General features: G+C 44.3%; 1 protein-coding gene across 6 annotated transcripts in view; it reads left to right on the top strand.

Annotated features, from left to right (window-relative positions):
* Positions 1 to 27412, top strand: part of LOC144678897 (zinc finger protein 385D-like) — a 452940-nt gene that overhangs the window by 72225 nt on the left and 353303 nt on the right. For 5 of the 6 annotated variants that reach the window (XM_078538956.1, XM_078538951.1, XM_078538955.1 and 2 more), the window contains one exon: positions 7238 to 7380. In XM_078538956.1, coding sequence (XP_078395082.1) covers positions 7238 to 7380 — 143 coding nt within the window. Of the gene's footprint in view, positions 1 to 6922; positions 7104 to 7237; positions 7381 to 27412 lie in introns of those variants that run through there. The other variant, XM_078538954.1, reaches the window with a different exon arrangement.

The raw sequence follows: 27412 nt of genomic DNA, 5'->3' as shown, positions 1-27412 counted from the left end.
TTCTGGCCCTAGACTCTAAAGTGGTCCCACTGGATTGGAAATTAGCAAACGTAAAAACACTATTCAGGAAAAGGAGAGAAAATTCAGGGAATTACAGGCCAGCTAGCCTGACATCATGGTTAGGAAAATGCTGGAACCGCTTATTAAGAAAGTCTTAGTAAGACTTAGAAAACCATGGTGTGAATTTTAAGGCCCATCGCTGCCACATTTGAAGGTGGAAGGGACCCACAAAATAAAACGGGTGGCTCACCCCCTGACCTGTCTCCCATATGAGGCAGCCCGCCCATCCTTGGGCATATTGAGACCCTTAAGTGGCCAATTAATGGCCTCTTAAGGGCCTGATCCCGCCCCTGCCAGTATAATATGTGCAGCAGAGAAGGCGGAAAGAAGGTGGGAAACCCAGCAGCTTTCACTCCACAGGCTTCTAGCGGACAGGAAGGCGAGTAACTCCTTTCCCAGAAGGAAAAAATCAATTTGGAGCGGTACTCTTATTTCCCAGTTTTACTGGTGTTCCATTTTATGGCATACGAGACTAGTTTGGATCAGTATTCTTATTTCCCAGTTTTTACTGGGTAAAATTTTTAGCTCGGTGGGTGGGTGTGCGCCTGACCCGACCAAGCATAAAATGACGCACGATGACGCGGGGCGAGCTTCCTGACGTTATCGCGCACATATTTCAGTCGGCAGGCGTGCTAAATTGGAAGTGTGCCCGCCGACAATTAAGAGGCAATTAAGCCCACTAACAGCGCCATTAACAGAATTTTTTTGTTGCCCATCCAACGTTACAATTGGCGGGCGGGCAAATCGCCAGAGTCGGCAGCGCGTCCTCCAACAATTAAAAGGCCTATTATGGCCATTAAAAAGTTAATTAAAATAATTTTTTTCACTTGCTGTCCAGCCTTACGGTTGACGGGCAGGCGAAAAGGCCAAGCGGCCTTTGCACTTTTTTGGAAACCTCATCCACGGGTGGGATGATGTTTCCAAAAGCAAATAAAAATAAAATAAAAACTTTAATTTTTAATTAATAGCATGTCCCTGCTCTTGTGACAGAGTCACATGAGGAGACATGTTTCATTACATTTTTAAAAAAATTTCATATCTCTTCATCTCCCTGGGGCAGCTCTAGGCCTCAGCGAGATTATGAAGTGCGCACTCGCACACATGCACAAAGGTTGCGCTCGGCCGGCTTTTACTCCACCACCCCCCCCCGCCACCCCAGCCCGTGTTTTATGCTGGGCCGGCCTTAATTGGCCCGCCAGTGTGAACTTGCCTTCCGGCCCCAACCGTGGGTGGCAGTTGCCTTCTCAACCACCCCCGCCCGCCACCACTGACCTTGCCCAATATGGGTTAAATTCTGCCCACTGTTTTTTCCTTCTGGATTGAGAAACCCCTGCACCCATCAGAGGCACATGCCACCCCCTGCCAAATTGCACCCGCATAAGCCTTCCTCCAGCTTCTAAAACATGGACCGCCCTTCCCCCTCCCCCACCCCCCTACCCCCATTGGGGTCTGCCAGGCAGGTCCGTCCAAAATCCCCAGACTTAACTGAAGCCCTCCATCCATGGCAGGTTTTTACGCTGTATTGTCCCATTTCTGCCTCATTAATTATGCAGCCACAGGAAACACACCGTCTCGCTGGTGAGCAGCCTCTGATTTGCCCGCCACGCCATTACCTCGCTGCAGGGCGCCATATTGAAACTGCAACCATGCGCACACTTCTCAATGCTTGTAGCCAAGGACTGCTCCATTGAAGACATGGCACCAAAAGCCAAGAAGCATGCAGCCCCTAATTCAGTAATGCATCCCTGGGACATCTTCTGGACACTGTGGAGGTCATCATGATGTCCTCTATCCCTGCTCTGACTGCAGGAGGCCCATCAGTTTCACCACTCCAGCTTGGGAGGTTGCAGCAGAGGTGGTCTGTGCCAATGCTGCACACAAGAGGTCAGACATCCAGTACAGAAAACGGATGAATGATCTCACCTGAGCTGCCAGGGTAAGGCAACCATCTTATCACTCTAAACTCACACATTCACAAGGCCATCATACATTCACTGGCATCTCACTCACTGCCAGATCAAGAGACATGACCACACACTTTCCCACACATATCCTTACATCTCCATCTGGCCTCACCTCCTCTGGAGACTGCCTCCTCAGCCCTCACCATCTTGAGGTCATTTGCACAGATCAACATGTACCCCCCCCCCAAACACCCTGGGATACCCCCTTCTCCAGTACAGCCCTCACCCTGCAGCCTTTTCCCTTGCCTGAGGCCACTTCTCCCCCTTCCCCAAGCTAGCCATGGTCCTGCTGCCATTGAAAAGCCACCCCCGTCTTATGGCTGATCTGGTAGGTAGAGACCTGCCTCCGAGCCCCCCTAAAAGTGATGTGGCGCTGCCTGCGAAACCTAGTGCTGATGATTGCGAATGCTGCCCGAAGCAAGGTAGGCAAACAAACCTCGAACCCCAGGCAAAGTGCAGCTCACCAGGTGCATGTCACTCATGTACGTTTGCGAAACATGTCAGCGCGTAGTCACGCCGATGTGCCTGGATGATCCAGCATTGGGGGATGTGGCAATCTTACCATATTGTCCCCCCACCCACCATGATGCCCAATGCCAATGGGTCTGCAAAATTCTGGCCCTAGCACACTTGGATTTTTAAAAGACATTTGATGCAAGGTAAGGTTTCATGGAGTTGAGGGTAATATATTCATATGGATCGATGATTGGTTAACAGATAGAAAATGTGAATAGAGATAAATGGGGCATTTTCAGCTGTGATTAGTAGAGTACCACAAGGTTCAATGCTGGGGCCTCAGGTATTTACAATCTATATTAATGACTTAGATAAAGAGGCCAAGAGTAATGTATCCAAGTTTGCTCACATTACAAAACTAAGTGGGAATGTAAGCTGTGAGGTAGACCACAAAGAGACTACAAAGAGATACAGACAATTTAAATGAGTGAGCAACAAGGTGGCAGATGGAGAATAATGTGGGGAAGTGTGATTTTGGTAATAAGAATAGAAAAGCAGGATATTTTTTAAAAGGCATGCAACTTTTAAAAGTCGATGTTCAGAGAGACTAGGGTGTACTCGTACAAGGAACACAGCAAATAACTTGCAGCTACAGAAAGCAATTAGGATGGAAAATGACATTGGCCTTCATTACAAAGGAATTGGAGTATAAAAATAAGGAGGTCTTGCTGGAAGTTGTACAGGGTTTTGGTGAAACCACACCTGGTGTACAATGTGCAGTTTTGGCCTTCATATTTAAGATGGATATACTTGCATTGGAGGCAGTACAGAGAAGGTTCAGGAGATTGGCCCCTGAGATGAGCAGGTTGTCCTATGATGAGAGGCTAAGTTGGGCCTATATTCTACGGAGTTGAGAAGAATGGGTGGTTATCTCATTGAAGCATACAAGATTTTGAAGGGGCTTGACAAGGTAGACACTGAGAGACTGTTTCTCCTAGATAGGGAATCTAGAACATGGAGGCACAGTCTGAGGATAAGGGGTCAATCATTTAAGACTGAGATGAGCAGAAATTTCTTCACTCAGAGGTTTGTGAACCTTTGCAGTTCTCTACCCCAGCTTATGCTCAGTCATTGAAGTGGCAGACTGTGTGTACAAGTCTTTGGTTAGGCCTAACATGCACTCTGTTAACTACCACGTCTGTTACTCAGTGCAAGTGTCCACTCTTTCCATGGGGCCGACATCAATCCAAAGGCCTGAGGTATTATGGAACTCATGTTAGCAATGGTGCACAATGCTTTGGGAAATACTGACTGAATCCCAAGCATTTCTTGCTGCTGCTTCAGAATTGTCCTTTTAGTTGATGACCCACAAGGCTCAGCATCTGTGTCCAGCTGAGTGGAGCTTGGAGTGTCCTGTGCCCTCTGATGGAGCTCTCCACTGCTGTACCTGGCTCCAACACCTGATCCTGCTCACATGTGCTATGTTCCTCACCATGTGATAACCCAATTACCTGCCTTGGCAGCCTCGCCAAGTTGTGTGTTTCTGTGTTGGTGGAGGGTGCACATGATTCATGCGAAGGTGTTTAGTCAGAATGCCAGATCTCCTCTGAGGACTCCTTGGCCTCCTCCAATATCATTTCCTGCATGACGCCTGACAAACCTGTAGAGAAAAAAGACAAGAATTGGAACTGGCAAGTGGAAACAGTTCAAAGTTATCATTGTGGAGATGATCATTTTTTTAGTTGCTGGTGGCATCAAGTCAAAATGATGGAGTGTTATGTACAACGTAGCTGTGTGGTATTTAATTCTGACCCCAGGGGGAGAACTTTCTCCCCGTCGGCGGGGTTGGGCGGGAGTGGGCGCTGCCCGCGATTGGCTGCGTGCCGCCATTTTATGTGGGTGGGCCAATTAAGGCCCGCCCAGTGTGACACGCACCTGGAAGTGCTGAGCACTCCCTGTGCGGGTGGGAGAGTAGGCTGAGTCGGGGCCTGCGCTGCGCGCGAAAGAACGCAGAAATCTCCCTGAGGCACAAGCTGCCTCAGGGAGAGCAATTTGATTTTAAAATTTTAATAAAGGAAAAATTGTTTAAAGACATGTCCCCTCATGTGACAGTGTCAACCTTTCCATGTCGAGACTCCATCAGTGATATTCCGGTCTCTGCCTTGACAATTACTGAATGGATCAATTCTGATCTCTGGCTGGGGTTCCTTGAAATATTGAGGCTTTAACAGTTATGTGCAGGTCATGATCACATCTCCCTTTTCCATTGGTTGTGAAACCTGGAAGCGGGATGTTAACGTCATGGCTGAGGTAAAAAAGCCACTGCAAAGTCAGTTCCGCTATCTTTTTTCCTTTCAATCTGCTTCCACTCTCCCATGCTGTGAGCGAGTCCAAAGGTTATAATTCTGCCACAGGTCTCAGTAATTTTAACTATATCTGGTTCCTTGCAGCATATTATTGCCTCTATTTCCCCTGTTTTATTAAGGACACTTTGTACATTGCTGTACAGACAGTTTATCTAATTTTTAATAGAAGTTCTTCTCACTTCAGTTTTTACAGGGTTGTTCTTTTCCAAAGTCATTGCTGGAGAGGAAAAGTGAGTCAGAGAAATCAGCTTACTTTTAGGAGAGCTAGCAAGAAAAGAAGTAGAACAGAAGATTTGCAGAAGTTATAAGAGAAGCTTTGACAGATAACCAGAAGGAACATATGCTAGAGAAACAGGGAAACAATTGTTATTTTCTGCGCATTCCCAGAGCATTGAAAGGGAAACTGTGCTCTTGGCTCTTGGCACAGGTAATTCTCAGCTGAAGTACTCCCTACCAAGAAAGTCTATAAAGACAAAACAATTGCAAAGCATGCCTTTTCTGTTTACTTGGATCAAAAGCAACCCCATGGAAAACTGTCATGTTGAGTCTCCTGGCCACAAAAGATTTACTCAATGTACACAGATCAAGAATGCATTTAACCTTTCCCTTGATGATCTTCACTGATCTGAGAAACAATCCTGGAAAAGGAAAATCAGAAGCTGACTCACCTTGGCTCACACAACTTCTACAAGCTGCATATCGAATAGCTTTACCAGAAGCAGCAACATAGGGATACAGCCAGATGTAAGTGTATCAGGAGATACAGCTGATCTGTTGATATTCCAGATAATTTCATTGACTAAAAACTTCACAATCTTAACAGGAAATTTAACCGTTGATATGTTAATGCAAGATAAACATATTTAATATTGCAAATAATTAAAACATTGCAATGGTGTTTCCATAGGAAGTGGGTGACTCAGGGGGAGTGAGAACACTGCCCTTTGACCTCCGGCATCCTGATTTACATCCAGCTCAGACTGATGGATCAAAGCCTGTTCTCAGTGCCAGCTGGAGGGGTTTTCTGTTCAATGAGATTGGGCAGCCTCAATACAATTGCCAGTAGACATGAGTCCACAGCACCAAACTTACAATAATTCAGCACTAACGGACATTTAATTGGCAGTTTTATTTGGAGAGGCCACAAGAATGTGTGGTGTGGGAAATGGACATGTGATTCTGGTACAACAGGGCTGCTGAAGGCAGGTTACTGGGCAGCAGAGTCTTAGCTTTAATTCATATCCAAACTTTCCAATGCTTGACCTCAGGGTGCTTGATCCTGGTACTTTGTACCCGAAATGGAACAGAGAGTCTGTTGGTGACATGAATATTTCTAAAAAAAAAAATGCCTTCTCTTCCCTTCGCCTCACAAAAATGTACTTCCAATCGGTACGCAATGAGCTACATGTCTGAATGTACATCGAACCTGTTTTGGCAAATGTATGTTCCCATTGAAACAATTGCTGCAGTGATTCTGAATGCATTTATACTGTCTCAATAAGCATTCTATTCTATTTATAACTAAACAGAATCAAGTTCGGGGGGGGAGCGGAAAGTGAAGTCTGCTGGCCAAATTGTGGACTCACATCTGAGCCATGTCTTGTGGTATAAAATATTCCCATCACATTTCAATTTTAATATCTCTTGGAAAGCAACCAGCAGCTTTTACAGTCCAGTGCATACATCCCAGAAATGAATGTTGTTAACTTACAGTTATTTTTCTTTAAAACCATTCCTTTGACTCAGTTAGTTTTCAATTAATATTAAAAGAGCTATAATTTGGAAAATAATTGAAAGCACAGTATTATTTAGGTCTGTAACCATTTTATATTCTTGGCAGCTGACAGGATAGTGTTGTGCCTTGTGGCAAGAAGCAAACAAATTTACGGGTTTGCAGTGGTATGTAAACATGCTGCTGCTCATCAGTATGTATTGTGATTTCATGCTCATTTGCATACTTTTCCCACAGAACGTAAAAACTCATTTCAATTGGATGATCAGAGTCTTGGAATCGCTCCTACTTTCAGGTTTGAGCTCACCCCAGGGTAGTGAGCAGCCTGTGAGGCTTTATCAGCAGAGATCAGCTTGTCTGTCAGTGTACCTCGAATGAATTACGCTCTTCTGAACATAACCATCCAAAATATTTTATTTTCTTCTGGTCCATGGATTAATCAGCAATGGACATCTGTCTGTGCTATTATTCATTCTCCGGTGCTGTTGATAACTGCAGTGAAATTATCGTGGTGCACTTTTTGAAGTGGGTGGCTGAAACAGTTTCTTAAGCTTTTTTTTCTCCAGTTTTGGCTGCTGTCTTTAGCCTGACACGGAATGCAAAAACAACACAACAAAAACATGCTAAAATAAATGTTGACTTATGTCTCTTCTCTGCAGGCGGCACATGCCAAAGCAATGCGCTTCCTGCCTTAATGCGGCCGCCAGTCCCAGCTATGCAGCCGGCCTTGGATGTTAAACCATTTCTTCCATTCCCACTGGACTCTGCTGCTGCGGTCAGCCTATTCCCCAATTTTAATGCGGTGAGTTCTTTGTTTCTATTCTCTGTTGTTGATCAGAGGCTAACTTTGAGGGGGAGGGTATGGGGGTGGGGGGTGGTGGGCAGGAGTGGGGGGTGGTACTGTGAAAACATTCCAGTGCCAGCTTTAATATTTCAGAAAGAGAAAATGATGGTACCAGTGCATGTTGAGTCCTTTAGAATATGTCCAATGTAAAGAATTTTATGTTCTTAGATTGTTTATAATTTTACTTGGTGATAAAGCTGCTTCTTAGGTTGCTTGAGTGTGGGCACCATTTGGTACAGCTGTGGCTGCTGCAGAACCTGTTTTCAGTCATTCTCGAGAGTTTGAATATAGCATATAGAGCATTGTCAATTCCTGTATGAAACAACTTTTTTGTTGTGTTTTTTTCTATTTTTACTGAAAAATGTTCTCTGATGAGTAAATTGCATTGAATTATGCACAAACCTTTCATATAGAAAAAAAAATAGTGTACTGTGCTTTGAGCCACTGAGTGCAAAATATATTTTGCAAATTGTAAAACAACTACATGCTTTGTAACATATTACACCTGTAAGACTGAATTTTTATAGCTCTTTAATACTAAAACAAGGAACAAAGTTCTCAATATATTGACACGTTGTTTGTCAATGCTGCTAATACATTCTATACTGAACTGAGAACAGGATATTTTAGACCTGGTAATGTGTACTGAGACAGGATTAATAAAAAATACTCATGGTAAAGGACCCTCGATTTAAGAGTGATCATAACATGATAGAATTTCACATTGAATTTGAAGGTGAGAAATTTGGGTCAGAACTAGTGTCTTAAATTTAAATAAAGGCAAGTGTCTGATGACTAAGGTGGAATGGGGAAATTGGGTCAAAAATTAAGGTGGTAGAGAAGCAGTAACAGACATTTAACGGGATATTTCATAACTCTCAACAAAAGTGCATTACATTGAGAAAGAAAGACTTTATAAGAAGGATGCACTATCTGTGGCTAACTAAGGAAGTTAAGGATGGTATCAGATTGAAAGAAAAAATGTAAAAAGCTGCAAAGATTAGTGGTAGAGCAGAAGATTGGGAACATTTTAGAAACCAGCAAAGAATGACTAAAAAAATAACTAAAGATGGAACAATTGGAGTATGAGTAAAAACTAGCAAGAAATATTTTTTTCAAAGACTGTAAAAGCTTCTACAAGTACATAAAACAGGGAAGTATTAGTGACAGTGAACATTTTTCCCTGAATTGGTGAGCCTTGGAATTAACAATGGGAAAAAAGGAAATGGCAGTGATGTTGAACAAACATTTTGTCTCTGTCTTCACAATAGAAGACACAAAAAGCATCCCAAGAATAGTAGAAAAGCCAGGGGAAAAAGGGAGAGTGGAGCTTAAGACAATCACAACTGCTGGAGAAAAAGCACGAGGAAAACTAATGGGACTAAAGGCTGACAAGTTCCCAGGATCTGATGACCTGCATCCTAGGGTCTTAAATCAAGTGACTGCAGCAACAGTGGATGCATTGATTTTAATCTTCCAAAATTCCTTAGATTCTGGAAAGGTCCCATGAGTTTGAAAAGCTGCAAATTCTGCTTCAAGAAAGGATGGAGACCGAAAGCAGGAAACTACAGGACAGTTAGTTTAATATTTGTCATTGGGAAAATGCCAGATCTATTATTAAACAGGTAATAGCATGACATTAGAAAATCGTATACAATCAGACAAGGTCCATATGGTTTTGTGAAAGGGAAATTGTGTTTTACATATCTATTAGAGTTATTTGAGGACGTATCAAGCAGGATGGATAAAGGGGAACCAGTAGATGTAATGTATTTGGATTTCTAAAAGGCATTTGATAAGGTGCCACATAAATGGTTACTGCACAAGATAAGAGTTCATGGTGTTGGGGGCGATGTATTAGCATGGATAGAGAATTGGCTAACTCACAGGAAACAGAGATTCAGGAAAAATGGGTCATTTTCAGGTTGGCAGACTGGTTGAATGCCACGGAGATCAATTCAGGGGCCTCAACTATTTACAATCTATGTTATTGACTTGGATGAAGGGGCCGACTATATGGTGGCCAATTTTCTTGATGATTCAAAGATAGATAGGAAAGCAAGAATGAGGAGGATACAAAGAGTCTGCAAAGGGATATAGATAGGTTAAGTGAATGGACAAAGATTTGGCAGAAGGCGAATAAGGTGAGAAAATGTGAGGCTGTCCACTTTGGCAGCTGAATAGAAAAGCAGAATATTATTTAAATGGAGAGAGACTGCAGAATTCTGCAATGCAGAGGGATCTGGGGTCCTTGTACATGAATCACAAACATGTAGGTATAGCAAGTAATTAGGAAGGCAAATGGAATGTTTGCCTTTTTTGCAAGGGGGATGGAGTATAAAAGTAGGGAAGCCTTGGTACAACTGTACAGAGCATTGGTGAGACCACAACTGGGTGAATGTGCACAGTTAGTGCCTTTACTTAAGGAAGGATATACATGTATTGAAAACAGTTCAGAGAAGGTTCATTTGGTTGATACCTGAGTTGTCTTATGAGGAAAGGTTGGGCTTATACACATTGATGTTTAGAAGAATGAGAGGTGATCTTATTGAAACATATAAGATTCTGAGAGGGCTTGACAGGGTAGGTGCTGAAAGGATGTTTCCTCTAGTGGGCGAATCTAGAAGTAGGTGGCACAGAGTTTTTGGATGTCTTGAAATAGGAGGAGGGGTAGGCCATTCAGCCCATCAAGCTGAATGGTTTACCCTATTCAATAAGTTCATGGCTGATCTGATTGTGGCCTTAATGCCATTTTTTTGCCAATCCCCATAACCCTTGTCAATCAAAAGTCTGCCTAATACCAATGAATATATTGAATATATTTAATAACTCAGCCTCCACTGTTTTCTGTAGAAGACAATTTCAAAGACCCTCTGAGAGAAGAAATTCCTCTTCATCTCTGTCTTAAATGGGAGACCCCTTATTAACATGACTTCAGGACACCCAAAAATGCTTTACAGCCAATTAAATATTTTTGCAGTGTAGTCACAGTTGTAATGTAAGGAAACAAGGCAGCCAATTTGCACACAGCAAGCTCCCACAACCAGCATTGTGATAATAACCAAATAATCTGTTTTATTTAGCAATACTGATTGAGAGATGCATATTGGCCAGTACAACAACAACATTGTGCATTTATATAGCATCTTTAACTTAGTAAGAAATTCCAAGGTACTTCACAGGAGCATTAAACAAATAAAACTTGGCACTGAGCCACATGGGAAGCTAGAACAGCAGGTGCCCAAAAGTCTGTTAAAGAGACATGTTTTAATGAACATCTTAAAGGATAAAAGGGAGTTAGAGAGGCAGAGAAGTTTAGCAAGGGAATTCCAGAGCTTGTGGTGTTGGCACTGGAGGCACGGTCACCAAGGGCAGAATTTTCCTTTCGGCATGCGGCCACATGTCCGACATGCCGGAACGTTAAATGATGCAGATGCCGTTGGGCGATGTTTCATTCAGCGGGCGCGCGCCGGAGTCGGCTGCACACCCGCCGATAATTGAAAGGCCTATTAAGGCCATTAACCAGGTAATTAACTTGAATTTTACGCTGCCCATCCAACCTTACGGTTGGCAGGCAGGTGAAAATGCCAAGTGGCCTTTACATTTTTTTAGGAAATCTCATTCACAGGCGGGATGAGGTTTCCTAACTTTCTTTGAAAAATAAAAACGTCCCATCTCATGAGACACAGTCACATGAGGGGACATGTTCATGAAATTTTTAATATATTTATTTATTTTTTTAAAAAGTGCTTCAACCTCCCTGAGGCAGCTCTGTGCAAAAGAGCGCTGGACCTGACTCTCCCTCCTCCCCCCCCCACCCGCACAGGTCGCGCTCACCACTACTGTGAAATCGCGGTGCGGAGCCGATCACAGGTGGCAGTCGGCTCCGCAACCGCCCCCGCCTGCTCCCGCTCCCGCTCCCGCCGAGCCTGCCCGACGAATGGAAAATCCTGGCCCAAGGATGGAGTGATTAAAATTGGGGATGTGCAAGAGACCAGAATTGGAGGGCTACAGATAACTGGAACAGCTATAGGATTGGAGGAGGTTACAGATATACGGATGGTTAAGACCATTTAGTAATTTGATAAAATCGAGACACTGCTTAATTGGGAAGCAATGTTGGCCTGGGAGCACTGTGGTGATAGTGAATGAGATTTGGTGCAAATAAAGAGACAGGCACTCGAGGGTTGGATGACCTCAACTTTATGAAGGGTAGAATGTTGGAGGCCGGCCAGGATTGTGTTGGAATAGTCAAGTCTGCAGGTAGCAAAGACAATAAGGATTTCAGTAGCAGGTCAACTGAGTCAAGGGCAACATTGGTCAATATTACAGAGATTTTCTTTTTTTTATTCATTCATGGGATGTGGGCTTTGCTGGCTGGGCCAGCATATATTGCCCATACCTAATTGCCCTTGAGAAGGTGGTAGTGAACTGCCTTCTTGAACCGCTGCAGTCCATGTGGTGTAGGTATATCCACAGTGCTTTTAGGGAGGGAGTTCCAGGATATTTGACCCAGTGACAGTGAAGTAACGGTGATATATTTCCAAGTCAGGATGCTGTGTGGCTTGGAGGGGAACGTCTAGGTATTGGTGTTCCTATTTATTTGCTATCCTTGTCCTTCTAGATGGTAGCAGTTGTGGGTTTGGAAGGTGCTGTCTAAAGAGCCTTGGTGAGTTTCTGCAGTGCATCTTGTAGATGTTACACACTGCTGCTGCTGTGCATCGGTGATGGAGGGAGTGAATGTTTGTGGAGGTGGTGCCAATCAAGTGGGCTACTTTGTTCTGGAAGGTATCAAGCTTCATGAGTGTTTCTGGAGCTGCACTCATCCAGGCAAGTGGAGATTGTTGCATCACACTCCTGACTTGTGCCTTGTAGGACAGGCTTTGGGGAGTCAGGAGGTGGGTTACTTGCCACAGGATTCCTAGCCCCTGACCTGCTCTTGTAGCCACAGTATTTATTTGACTAGTCCAGTTCAGTTTCTGGTCAATGGTAACCCCCAAGGTATTAATAGTGGGGGATTCAGCAATGGTAATGCCACTGAATGTCAAGGGCAATGTAGATTCTCTCTTGTTGGAGATGGTCAAGCCTGGCACTTGTGTGGTGCGAATGTCACTTGCCACTTGTCAGCCCAAGCCTGGATGTTGTCTAGGTCTTGCTGTATTTGGACATAGACTGCTTCAGTATCTGAGGAGTCGGGAATGGTGCTGAACATTGTGCAATCATCAGTAAACATCCCCACTTCTGACCTTATGATGGAAGGAAGGTCATTGATGAAGCAGCTGAGGAACACCTGCAGTGATGTCCTGGAGCTGAGATGACTGACCTCCAACAACCACAACCAACCTCCTTTCTGCTAGATAAGACTCCAACCAGCAGAGAGCTTTTCCCCCTGATTCCCATTGACCCCAGTTTTGCTAGGGCTCCTTGATGCCACACTCGGTCAAATGCGGCCTTGATGTCAAGGGCAGTCACACTCAAGCTCATATTGTGGTTAAATATGTCATGAAGTTTGTGAACAGTCTTGTTTTGCCTCAGACAGTTGCCAGGGGAAGGGATGGAGTGAGAAGCTAAGGAACAGAGTTTGGAGCAACGACAACAACTTCAGTGTTCTCAATATCTTTTCAGAGGAAACTATGTCCCATCCTGTGTTAGGTGTTAGATAAGTAGACTGATAATTTAGCAACAGTGGAGGAATCGAGAGAGGTTGTTGTAAGATTGTGTTGAGTGTCATCATATGAAAACTAATGCTGTGCGTTCAGATGATGCCGCTATGCATTGACAAACATGAACCTATATTGGCTCTCTGTCAAGCAACACATTGATGTTAAAATTCTCATCCTTGTTTTCCAATCCTTCCATGGCCTCAACCTCCCTAGTGCAGAATTTTTTGCTCCCTCAGAGGTGGGCTGGGAGGCAGGGCGCTTGTTTAATTGAGCAGGACGGTGCGGAGTGGAAACCCCATCGCCTTCCAAAGTCACCCCGAATATGTCCAGGCTGGAAAGTTACGATGCAGAAGGAAAAAAACAGTTCGGACCAGTACTCTTATGTCCCAATTTTACTGGTGTTCTATGTTAAGGTACACAAGACCATTTCAGACCAGCATTCTTATTTTCCAGTTTTTACTGTTTTTTCCTTGTGGGAGGATGACCTTCCAGCCCGGAAGCCAATTGAGGCCCTTAAGTGCCACTTAAGGGCCTCATCCTGCTGCTACTGGCACTTAACCAGTGGCAGGGGTCGCCACGACTTGTTGGCAACCTGCTAGGTAAACCTGGAGGCATGGACCACCTGTGAGTGAAGAGCCCCTCCCCCCTTTACCGGATCCTCCCTTTCTGGCCCTGGTAAGTCTGCCCACTTACCCCAGGGACTCCATTGTCGATCCACTGCCTGGGCCTCCTGTCATACTGGCAGAGGTCACTGCTTCTGGTGGCGCTTCCAGTACTGGAGAGCTGTATTGACTGGCAGCTCTCCATGGCAGTGGGGAGGGGGGAGGAATTCTGCCGAGAATGGTGAGGACCCTGACTCTGACCAGTTAAGTGCCTGCATGGCACTAAATGGCATTGGGGGTGCCTGGAATGGTCACGGTGGGATCACCACCATCTCTCCAGTTGGTGGAAGGGGCACAGACGCAAGCATTAATTTCCATCCCTTATTTCTGTCATCTCCTCCAGTGCCACAACCCTCCGAGTTATCTGCGCTCATCTAATTCTGGCCAATTGAGCATCCCCAATTTTAATTGCTCCACCATTGGTCCCCATTAATGCAGTGCTTTCAGCTGCATTGACCCTATGCTGTAGAATTCCCTCCCTAAACCTCTCCGACTCTCTATCTCTCTTTCTTCAATTAAGATTCTCTTTAAAACATAAAAGCAAAATTGTGCCGATGCTGGAAATCTGAAACAAAAACAAAAGATGCTGGAAATGGTCAGCAGGTCTGGCAGCATCTACGGAGAGAGAAACAAAGTTAACATTTCAGGTCATGATCTTTCATCACTCCTTAAAACCCACCTCTTTGACCAAGGTTTTTACCATCTGCTCCAATATCTCCTTATGTGGCACAGTGTCAAATTTGCTTTATAATGCTCCTGCAAAGTGCCTTGGGTCATTTTATTACATTAATAGTGCTGTATAAATATGTTATTATTGTTTTAGCTAGCAGAGAGTGAGCTCTCACCCTTTTGGGTTAAGCTGGCTTCCAATCTGTGACTCAGAGGCCAATGAATGGTTTTCAGACCCACCGTATAACCCAACATCCTTAGTCTTGCAATATTTTTGGATAGTATTTATCAACTCAAAAGGGAAGCTATGAGTGAAACATTCAGTCCGTACTCTATGGGTCAGGAATTATGAATGTGACCAGTGCAAAGAAGTATGTCTACTGACTGAATAAATGGAAGGTCTACATTAAGATTATTCTTTGGATGCGTGATTTGGCATACCTTGTGGAAATTTTTTAACCTTCAAGAGCAGATGTTCTTTTAAAAAAATACTTAAATCTCAAATGCAACCTTAGCAGAGGTGGGTTGGCGGGTACAGGCAACCAACCCGCTCTCAGGAGGCACATCTATCGCTGAAACCTTTTAAGGAGGTTGATTGTCTCTATTTTAATTGGATTTATCTTTGTAATACATGGAGACTGGGATTTTGGGGCCTGCGGAATCTTGGCAGGCAAAAGAAGGCACAAAGGACCAGATCCAAGAGGTAAGCGCAACCTCAGTACTGCTTGTTGGTTAGGGGGTGCAGGAACATGTTTTTCAGGGTCAACAAGCTTCCCTACCTTCAGGTCCTCAATTGCTGACCCTTCTCTCAAATCTCTCCCCACCGCGATCTTCTTCTACATTCACACTCTCCCACCCTCCCCATTGTCTTTCCCCCACAAACCACAATCTCTCCCCCATCATCCATGATCTGCCTTCTTGATTATTAGTGACCCTCCTGACCAAACTTTCTGATGAGATGTTAAACCGAGGACCACTTGCACCATCAGGCATTAAGACCCTGTGGCATTACTTCAACGAAGAACAGGGAAGTTACCTCTGGTATTCTGGTCAATATTTATCCCTCAAACAATGTCAAAAAAGTTATCTGGTCATTATCACATTGCTGCTTGTAGGAGCTTGCTACGTGCAATATTGGCTGCCACATTACAACAGTGACTGTACTTCAAAAGTAATTCATTGGTTATAAAATGCTTTGGAACATCCGGGGTCATGAATGGTGCTATTTAAATACAAGTCTTTATTTTTCTTTTTATTCCTGAACTGTGCTGATTGAGTCGGTACCAATTGAGAGCGCGGTGTACGATGGCTTCTGTATTTCTGGCTGGCGAGTTAGAAAATCAAACAGGGGTATTTCTCTTGATTGTTATTCATGTTTCTTCCTATAAGCTGCTTATGTGGAGACAATGGGGTAATGTTGACTTTGATGATGGTGTAAAGCGGATAATGTCAATTCAGCTGCCAGTTAAATGTTCCTCCTGATCGAAGCGAAAATCGAGAGAGATATATAATGGGATGCTGAATTGAAATCCACTTACACTATTTCCCAAAGTCAAAATTGCTCTCAATTGGATGAGCAGTGGCCTAAGCTTTGATAACTGATCAAGTCCTCCATTGGCATGCAGATTAATTTGCTGATTTAGTGTTCTGGTACAGAATTTTGTATGAATGGAACATATATTAGGAACTCTGATGCGAAGGCCAGTGTGGTCAGTTCATGCACTGCACAATTTCCAGCCACTTAGCTTACTGGGCAAGAGATTGCTCAAACCATGAATCAGGTGCGTCAATCTCTGAGTCTGTATTTCCAATATGCACTCCTATTGTGCAAAGCTCTATCTCAGGACAAATAAAGTATCAAACCTGCCCTTTGCAATACAAAATGAACAGCAGTCACTTGGGCAAAGCGAGGGGCTGGCAGTTAGGAATTGCACAGCAGCATGAATCACTGTTTTCAGGTAAGCGGGGTGGTGGAAAACTGCGCAAAAGAAATGCAGAGAGTTTCCACCCATTTGGTTTTTGGACCAAATGCTGCAGCTTTCCAGTGAGCTGTCTGGAATCTTCCTGAATATCAACCTGACACCAAAAGTTGTTCTTTTTTCGGTTGCGGATGTGTTTTATGATTTGGAAGCTTTGATTACTGAGAGTTTCATTAGCAGCAAAGAAACAAATTGGGGAAATGGTGTAATTTTGCAAGTATGCATGGTACCGTGCAACTGTGGCTGGCACATTTAGGGACATTGCAAGCAGGGAACTTGAAGTTTTCCAATCTGTTCTGCTGGTGACCAAGGTTCAGATGCATACATTGAACATGACCTTCAAAGAAATCACATAGCCAGCTTACTGCAACTCAAGTTCAACTTCAAAGAAATAAAATTTCTGCTAATTTATTATTTTAACTCCTTTGAAGCAGATCAATTCAGATTATATACCGTGGCTTTAAAAATATACCTCACATCTCAACGCAAGATTATTTTCTCTCTTAACCAGTGAGATCATTAAGCAACCAATCCTCTGGAATCATGGAGGAACCATTTCAGTAATAATAAGCTGAAAGAAGAGGAGACCATAGCAAGACTTACCCCTGCAGGCCCCTGCCAATACTGTGACAGGTGGAGTTCAATGTGGGAAAGCTTGAAGTCATTCACTTTGACTCTAAAAGTGATAGATAAGGGCATTTTCTAAATGGTGAGGTGCAAGGAAATGTGGACAAGTGAAGATATTTAGGGCCAAATTCAGAAATCACTAATCACTAGGGGATAGGTGAAAAAAATAATTCAAAATGCTAATTGGATGTTGGCTCTATTTCAAGAAAGCTGGAATACAAAGGGGTGGAAGTTATATTACAATTATATAAAGTTCTAATATAACCCTATTTGGAGTACAGCATTTCAGCTGTGGGCCCCGTACCTCAAGAAGGATATACTGGCCTTGGAAGTGTGCAATGCAGGTTCACTAGAATGACATTGGGGTAAAAATATGTTAATTTATGAGTAGAGATTGCACAGACTATGCTGGCATTCTGCTGAATATAGAAGATTAAAGGGTGAATTAATTGAGGTGTTTAAACTTATCAAAGGAGTTGATATGATAAATAGAGAGAAACTATTTCCTCTGTAGGGGAGTCCAGAACAAGGAAGCATAGCCTTAAAATTAGCACTAGGCTGTCCATGGTTGATGCCAGAAAGTGCTTTTTCATGCAAAGGGTAGAAGAAATTTGAAATTTTCTCTCCTCAAAAGCTTTTGAGTCTACATCAATTATAAACCTCAAAATTAAGATTAATAGACTTTTGTTATGCATGTGTAGTACAGGTAAGAACACCAAGGTAGGTACATGGAGTTAAGATACAGATCAACCATGATCTAATGGAGTGGTCGAACAGGCTTGAGGGGCTGAATTACCTATTCTTGCTCCTATGTGGCTGTGTTTTTGCCTTCCACATCCTGTATGCCTTTCTCAGTATTTCTATAAGATTATGATTTCAGGCTCTCCCTGTGCACATTTCCTCATTTGTATCCAATTGCTACTGCCTTGCTCTGTTCCAATGGTGACTGCTCCATTTTCGTGCAACCAGATCACCAATATAGTCACTTTTTCTATCGCTAGCTGATGCTCCACTACTGCATTTCTATTTATATAAACATTACCCTTTGGTTTAATGTTGAAAATGACTGAAAACTGTCAGCACAAACTGAGGTACTGTAGATGTTCAAGCTGATTCTTTATTTTAATATATTGGATGGGATTTTCCACATCCGCCCACCGCCGTGATCTTCTGGTCCTGCTGCAAGTCAATGGGCTTCCGGCTGGGGCGCCACCTCGCCAGCAGCAGGGCTGGAAAATCCCAGCCATTATATATGCAGTACCATTACAGATAATGAAGAACAGGCAGCAAACAAGGGTAACTTGGTAGTGTGATCTTTAATAATTTATTCAGAGAAAGAAGTTGTGTACTATTATCATTCAGCAAAAACACATTCATTGTATTATGAACTGAACCATATGGTTGAAAAGAGCACAAAGGAGCAGTAATGGAAGAAATGGTCCATTATTGTTCCTGTATCATACATTAGTAACACTACAGAAAGATATCTGAATGAAGCTGATAAAATATAATGGCCTAAATTATATGATCAGGAGCGAAAAAGATGGCACCAGGTCAAGGGAAGCCCTAGGCATCCAGCAACAGTGATATCATCAAGTAGGGTATGTAACAAATTGCACTGAAGAATTATCACAGGCAGCAAAACAAGAAGTTAAAAACACTCATTATCCTTCACTTTATAATAGCACTTTACAGAAAATTATGGTTATTTTTCTTTATTCTTTCATGGGATGTGGGTATCACTAGCAAGGTCAGCATGTGTTGCCTTTCCCTAATTACCCTTGAACTGAGTGCCTTGCTCAATTCACAGGGCAGTTAAGAGTCAACCACTTTGCTATGGGTCTGGGGTCACATATAGGCTAGGCCGAGCAAGGATGGAGGATTTGCTCCCCTAAGGGACATTAGTGAACCTGATGGGTTTTTATAATAATCAATGATAGTTTCATGGGGCAGAATTTTCTGCCAGTCAGACGGGTGGGCCCGACCCAATCTCCGGCGGGCGGGGAGCTGATCCCCGCCAGCGAAGTGGGCCACACCGCTGTTTTACGTGGGCGGGCCAATTAAGGCCCGCCCAGCGTGGCGTTCGGTGGGAAGCACTATGCGCTGCCTGTGCGGGCGGGGGGATTCCCTAAAGGCAAGAGTGCGCTCTTTCACGCATGCACACGAAGTGCAGCCTCAGGGAGATCACTTCCACTTTGAAAAATATTAAAAATAGAAAAAAAAATTCCCTAGCATGTCCCCCTCATGAGATGGGACATATTCATAATTTACGGAATAACTTTATTAAAATTTTTAAAACCCTGCATGAAGCTGCATCCCGCCGCAGGATAAGGTTTCATGTTTTCTCTATTTGCCGCCAGGGCTCCTGGCCTGCTCGCCAACCTTAAGGTTGGATGGGCAGGTCCTTTAATTGTTTAATTGATCTGTCAATGGCCTCAATTGGTCATTTACAGGTTGGCAGGCCTGCAGTCGATTTTGCTGCACTCCTGCCTTCCTGAAAACTTAAATGGGGCGGGGTGACATCAGGGGTTCTGCCTGATGTCATTCCGCATTGGTAACCAGGCCCCACCCCCTGCAAAATTCTGCCCATGGTCACCATTACTAAGACTAGCTTTCAATTCCAGATTTATTAATTGAATTTAAATTCCACCAGCTGCCATGGTGGGATTTGAATGCATGTCCCCAGAGCATTAGCCTGGGCCACAGGATTACTAGCCCAATGATAGTACCACAATGCTGCCATCTCCCCATAAGCAATAAAGAGTGGAACTTGCAAATATGATTAAGGTAGAAGCTGAAATATTATAAATATTGTTGCAGGGGTGGCCAAACTGCGGCTTGTGAACTGCACATGGCTCTTTGGCGCACAGAGTGCGGCTCATTTTGTGTGCTGTGAAACCTGTTCATATGTGCATTGTGGGGAGGCAAGCAGTTGGCTGCAGTCTCAGCTTCACAGAAGGAGAGAACCAGCGATCAAGCTGCAGCACTGGGAGGAGGGAGGAGGGAGGAGGGTTAAAATCAATGATTCAATGTTGTGAGATTTCTTTTGTAGTTTCCCGCTGGTCCTACATAGGGCCGTGTGACCCTCAGTCCCATTTTTTCCGGCTCCCTAACCCACTCAGTCGCTGCTGACCCTCCAACTTGTGGCTTCTGCCTGCAAGGGAGGAAACAGTTTAATATAGAACAGGATTGTAAGAATCTACTGTCGGGACACAGGTCCTCTGAATCAAATTTGTTGTTCAGTAGGTGGTTACAGCTTATTTTCAAGTTAAGTCAACCGTTTTTTTAAACCTCTTGACTGGTTTTCCACATTGGAAGGGCAAGACTGCAAAAGTCATTTAAACAGTGAGCATGTGCCAGCTCTAATATGTGTCAGTGAAGCAGATTTATTTTGCCACAATCTGCATTGTGTGTGGAGGAAGCCTGGAAGATGAGAGAGATGAAGGCTTCCTCACAGAAATGTGTGCAATTGTAATGAAAATGTGTCTGTAAAGGCTGTCTGTGTCTTGCGGCTCTCGAATATCTGAAGATTATTGTATGCGGCTCTAAGGTTCATAAGGTGTTCCCACCCTTGTACTATGGTGCCAGTCATGGCTCAGTTGGTAGCACTGTTGCCTCTGAGTCAAAGGTTCTGGTTCAAGTCTCACTCAAAGGCTTGAGTGCAAAAATCTACGCTGGCATTCCAGTGCAATACTGAGGGAGTCCTACACTGTCAGAGGTGCTGCATTTTGGATGAGACGTTCAACCGAGGTCACATCTGTCTGCCCATATGAATGTAAAAGATCTCATGGCACTTTTTCAAAGAAGAGCAGGGGAGTTATCCCCAGCGTCATGGCCAATTGTCAATCAACATCCCAAAAAAAAACCGAGACAGACCTGGCAACAGTGAAACCAAAGTCAAGGACATCCATAAAGTTCTGCTGCAGACAGAAAGAGAGAAAAGACAGAAATAAGATTGGAAAATATAAATCCGACACTGAAGCACAAGGAACAACGATTCAGTTGAGCCGAATGAAAGGATTCATAAGCTTGGAAAATGATTCGAAAATAAATAGCAAACAAATGTTTGGCTGAGATTGTGGAACAAGAGGAAATAAAGGCTCCACTTGTGAAATGGTCGCATCCAGCAAGAACATGGCGGGCACAATGAAAAAAGAAAATTCGAATCTACTCTAGGAATGACCAGGGTGCACATTCTCTTCAGAAGGAATGGGACAAACCCACAGTGTCTGAAAAAAGCAGCCATGTCGTTAGCAAAGAGAAACACAACTCAAAGGAGCACAAAACGTGAATGAAGTGGAGATAACCAAGTACTAGAAACACAGAGTATGACTATCATTCCTCCAAATGTAACAGACCGAGATGTGGAAGAAGTGTCAAGCCTCAAGACCATCTGAATTTGTAAAGGCAGGGACTTGAGGTGAGGGAGAAGGAATAACAAGTAAAGATTGTACAGTTACACGCTGTTGGAAAGGAAAGTTTTCTTTTGAGAAGAAAGGGGGATGTTATATGATGTTGTGGAGCCTGCATGCCATTATAATGTAAAGGCGTTAGGCAGAGCAAGGATTAATGTGAGATTGTAGAATAGCACCGCCCATTGAATGTTGTACACATTCACATGGTAATAGACTTAGAGAACAGTCAGGAGAGAATACTCTAGGAGCAGCCTACCTGCATGGCAGCAGCACCGTGCATGCCAGTAACCTGGGATCTGTACATAGTTAAAGATCAGCAACAAATGATTCATGTTGAAACATACAAATCTCACGATCTCATAATTGAGACATCACAGCAACAGCACCATAACACAACATGGTGATCAGCTGTGATGATACAACAATGGCCACAAATGTGGTTTGATTAAAATCGGGGATGCTCAGGAAACCAGAATTAGATGAGCGCAGATATCTCACACTGTTGTGGGGCTGGAAGAGAACACAGTGATAAGGAGGGATGAGGCCATGGAGGAATTTGAAAACAAGGATGAGAATTTTAAAATTGAGATATTGCCTGACCAGGAGTCAATGTAGATCAGCAAGCACAGGGGTGATAGGTGAATGGGACTTGGTGTGAGCTCAGACATGGGTAGCACCTCAAGTCTGTAGAGGGTAGAATGTGACAGACCAACCAGGGGTGTGGTGGAATAGTCAAGACTAGAAGCAACAAAGGCATGAATGAGGGTTTCAGCAGCAGATGAGCTAGAACTATACTGGATTAGTAAACTATCATTCATTTTGGAGAATTATATTGATGTTAATAGATGGTCACAGAGATTGGTAGAATTATACTGAATTTAATAAACTGTCAGTGAGGTTAGTAAACTGTCACTAAGGTTGGTAAAGTGTCACAACCTTTGAGTGTCACTGGAGCTGATAGAGTGCTGTTGGGACCGATGGTGTGACAGCTGTACCAACTCTTGCTTCTCAAAATGTCCATTACTAACAAACTGAGCTGAATGTGCTGCTAAGACTTGACACTGTCTTCTTAACAAAACAGTGGATCGATGATCATGAGCCTCTGAGGCCTGGCAGTGGTTTCCACATCAGACCCAGATGTCATACAGCAATGTTCCCATAGCAACTTCAGGAATTTATTACTTTTGGCGGACCCCATGAAACCTTTTTGTGGATCCCTATGAGGCTGCGGACCACCAGTTGAGATCCTCAGGTCTAATAGGCGTTAATGCATTGAGTGGGTGTTAACTCATTTGTTACTTTATAAAGGCTTACCAAGGAGCAATTAATGGGATTTATTACTTCATTATTTAAGTTTGCACTTAAATGCATGTCACAATAATGACACTTCTTTGAGAGCTTACAAATATCAATAATATAAAGCAAAGCTCCTAAAGGTAGCTAACTGCTTTACGTAGAGCCTGTCAGAACAGATGGTCTGCACCTGAAATGTTAACAATCTTTCCACTTCCCAGATGCAGATGGACTGACTGTTTGTTTTCTGTCACTAATTGCAATGCAATTATGTAAGATCTGTCATATTGGGGATATTTTATAAGATCAGGTACAATAGCCATGCACCTGGAGTATTGAAGATAAGAATCTACCTCTACGTGATCCTTCTAGGCCTGTTGCATTTCCAGGATTTATAGAGCTTTTAAAGCCTTTCACGCATTTCCTTTGTGTGATGGGGTAACATTATTCATTGCAGTTATGTACTTCCACTGATTCATGTTTTTAGTTTCATCCTCATGTTTTTGTAAAGTTGCAGACCTATTCATTAGTTATTGAATATGTGTTCTTAGCTAGTGATAAGCCGCAGCAAAGGACAGCAGTGTTTATGTTCATAAATTACTTAACATAGGATTCAAAGGGCAGAATTTTTCGGGCGGGCGGGCATGATCGGCGGGCCTGGGATCGACCGGGGAATGGACCGATCGGCCTCCGGCCATGATTTCCCGCTGGCTGGCCAACTAACGGCCAGCTAGCATGAAGCACACACTGAAATGCTCTGCGCTGCCGGGGTTGGGGCGGGAAGAGGGTGGGTACTGATGTAAGCGCGGGCATAGGCGAGCACTGAATGAAAGCTCCCTGAAGGCAGAGAGCTGCCTCAGGGTGCTGAAGGCTTTAAAACCAATAAATAAAGTTTTTAAAAACAGGAAAAAAATGTCCAAGCATCACAATCAGTCAAGTGAACATATACATGCTAAAAATGCTGTCCATAGATTTTTAAAAAAAATTTAATAAGGAAAACCTCATTTCACCCTTGAATGAGGGTTCATGAAAAATGCAAAGTCCGCTTGGCCGATTCACCCATCCGCCAACCGTAAAGTTGGACGGGCCATGAGAAATCGGAGACAATTGCAACTTTAATTACACTGATTGGCCTCGTAATTGTCGATGGGCGCGCTTCTGGCTTTGCACGCGCCCACCGACCGAAATGTCACGCGAGTGCAGGATGACATCGGGACGTTTGCCTGACGTCATCTCGCGCGATTTCACATCCAATCGGGTTGGGCGCGTGCCCGCACGCTGACCTAAAAATTCTGCCCAGAATTTTAACATTGTCAGAATAGTTGTGTGAATAGGTGTGAACTGAAGCAGACACTTCTTGGTACATTGCAGGTAAATTGGACTTTGTGTGATCATGTAAAACGGGTGATAGCGAATCGATCGCTTACATAGATCACAATTTTTCATTCCACTGGCTTCAATGGAAATAAAAATCGAAAGATATATGAAACAAACAGTCATTTTGTTATCACCATTATATACTGTTACACAAAATGAAAATTACCTGCAAGTATTTCAGAAAAGTCTATTTAGGTTCATGCCCATAATGGCAACCATTCTGACATTTTTTAAATTTTGAAGCCTATGTTAAGTAATTTGTATTCTTTTGCTGAGCCATTACCAGCAGGTTTGAACTCATTAAGTGGATGACTAGCAACTTAACTAGTGACTGGGTAGCATTAATGTAGTTGTGTTCTGATTTGATCCTCAGTTGTGTTTTAGCTAAAAGAAATAAAGAGGATGAAATTGGTCCAGGGCAGTAGTGCAAACCCGCCCGTGGATGAGGTTTCATGAAAAATGTAAAGGCCTATTCACCCGCCCGCCAACCTTAAGGTTGGACGGGCAGCTCATTTAACTGTTTTAATTCGTTATTTCCAGGCTTTAACAGGCCTTTGACAGTTCAGCAGGCACATAGGCTGCGTGCCTGCTGAACTGAAAATCTAAATTACGTGTGGTGACGTTGGGACGACTGCCTGACATCACCGCGCGTCAATTTACTCATCGGTGAGCGGGCCCCGTCCTCGCTCGCCGACCGGAAAATTCTTCCCCAAGTGACAGATGCTACCTCAACCAGATGCTATGGATCTCTCCTGATCTTCCCCTAGACGCTTGTCACACCGTAAGCCAACCAGTCTCACTGAACTCCGTCTTTCACATGAGGGTTTCCAATCTCCACTCTCCAAGAACTCACCTTGGAATCTCCTCCTCAGATGCCTTCTGCAAGGGTTCACCTCCAGGGTTTCGAACTCCCCTTCCAATGTTCCTCTCCCTTGGGTCACCACATGCATTGAGACTGCTGTCCACACACTCTCTCTCACCAACTCAGCTGTCAACAGCACACCACTGCTTCACAGGCCCATAGCAAAGAGTTACAGACCTTCACTTGCCTCTTTGGACCTTCTGACTTCTCACAAGCCTTTATATCACTTTGGATCTGCACTTCCTGCAGCTTAGAGATTTAAGCTTGAAGTTTGCAGCCTTTCTCTGCCCCACACTCTTAACTTCACTTAACAGGACCTTTTCCAGGTTCCTGCCCTTCTTTTGACTAGAAGGTCTGCTCGGGACTTTCTCCTGTTCCATTCCCCTGGATTCTTGGGGACTTTCTACTTTAGCTTGGGAATGGCTATCTGTTCACTTTGCTGCAGTCTCTCCTGGCAGCTACTTTCAAACCCAATGGAACTCAGTTTCCAAATCAAACTGCTGTTTCTAGTTTCTTCTGTGTGTCTGTGGGAGGGACCTGCCCCTCTGGACCCCTGTTGCTAGGCAACAATCCAGTTTCTTAGTGTTTAACTAAGCTTAGAGTGGTAAAACTCTCAAGAGAAATGCAGGCGCCTTTTAAAGTGAAAATAAAACTCAATGGCCAGAATTTTTCCGTCGGCGAGTTGGGGGCGGGACCCGCTCGCTGATGTGAAAATGCCGCGGGATGACATTGGGAGGAACCCCCGACGTCATCCCATCCCATTTAAATATTCAGGAAGGCGGGCAGTGAAATCAGCTGTCCGCCCGCCGACCTGTCAATGGCCAATTGAGGCCATTGACAGGGTAGTTAACCCAATTAAAGGTCCTGCCCGTCCAAACTTAAGGTTGGGGGGGCAGGCCAGGAGCCCCAGCGGGCTTCTGAAAAAACATGAAACCTCATCCACTGGCGGGATGAGGTTTCATCTCTGTTTTTTAAAAGTTTAATAAAGTTTTAGTCATATTTACTAACATGTCCCATCTTGTGTGACATTGTCACATGAGGGGGACATTTTAATATTTTTTTTATTTTTCTATTTTTGATGTTTATAAAGCTTTCACCGATCTCCCTGTGACAGCACTTAGTCTCGGGGAGATGTGAGCTCTTTCGCGTGCATGCGCGAAAGAGCGCACTTTGACAGTTGGGGAATCCCTCCCCCCCTGCACAGGAAGCGCATAGCACATCCCATCGGGCAGCCCGTCTACTCAAAATGGCGACCGGGCCCGCTTCAGCGGTGATGATCGGCTGCCCACCTGCCACCGAGCCGGTCGGGCCCGCCCGCCAATGAAGGGCAAAATTCTGCCCAATATGACCTTTCTTTAACCCACTTGAACCAGGGTTGATCCCCTGGCCAGGTGGTAATGGTGCAGTGGAGGTATGCTAGGCCATGAGGTTGCAGATTGTTGTTGAGTACAATTGTGCTGCTGCTGATGGTCCACAGCGCCTCCTGGTTGTCCAGTGTTGTGTTGCTAGATCTATTCAAAATTTATCCTATTTAGCACAGTGGTAGTGCCACACAACACAATGGAGGGTAGCCTCAATGTGAAGGCGAGACTTCATCTCTGCAAGCACTGTGTGGTGGTCACTCCTATCGATACTGTCATGGACAGATGCATCCGCGGCAGGCATGTTGGTGAGGATGAGGTCAAGCATATTTTTCCCGCTTGTTAGTTCCCTCACCACCTGCTGCAGACCCAGTCTAGCAGCTATGCCCTTTAGGACCCAGCCAACTCCATCGGTAGCGTTGTCACCGAGCCACTCTTAGTGATGGATATTGAAGTCCCCCATCCAGACCCTATTCTGCACGCTTGTGACACTCAGTGCTCCCTCGAAGTAGTGGAGAATTACTGATTCATCAGCCGAGGCAGAGGATTGGGTGGGGAGGGGCAGGCGGTGGTATTGGTGGGCGGGGGAGAGGAGGGTGCGCGGTACGTGGCAATCAGCAGCAGGTTTCCTTGTTTGACCTGATGCATGAGGCTTCATGGGGTCTGGAGTCAATGTTGAGGACTCCCTGGGCAACTCCCTCCCAACTGTAAATCACTGTGCCGCCATCTCTGCTGTCTGCCCTGCCAATGGGACAGGACAAACCCAAGGACGGTGATGGTGATATCCGGGACACAGTAATACTCATGGAATCATGTGTGACAGACAATGTCAGGCTGTTGCTTGACTAGTCTGTGAGTCAGCTCTCCCAATTTTGGCACTAGCCCCCAGATGTTAGTAAGGAGGACTTTGCAGGGTCGACAGGGCTGAGCTTGCCATTGTTGTTTCCAGTGCCTTGGCCTATGCTGGGCGATCCATCTGGTTCCATGCCTTTTAGGTTTTTTTAGCAGTTTGATACAACTGAGTGGCTTGCTACGTAGAGGGCAGTTCAGAATCAACCACATTGCTGTAGGTCTGGAGTCAC

This window comes from Cetorhinus maximus, chromosome 3 (assembly GCF_964194155.1).
Source record: "Cetorhinus maximus chromosome 3, sCetMax3.hap1.1, whole genome shotgun sequence".
NCBI lineage: Eukaryota > Metazoa > Chordata > Chondrichthyes > Lamniformes > Cetorhinidae > Cetorhinus > Cetorhinus maximus.
The sequence above is the reverse complement of the archived record's forward strand: the minus strand, read 5'-3'. Positions and strand labels throughout refer to the sequence as shown.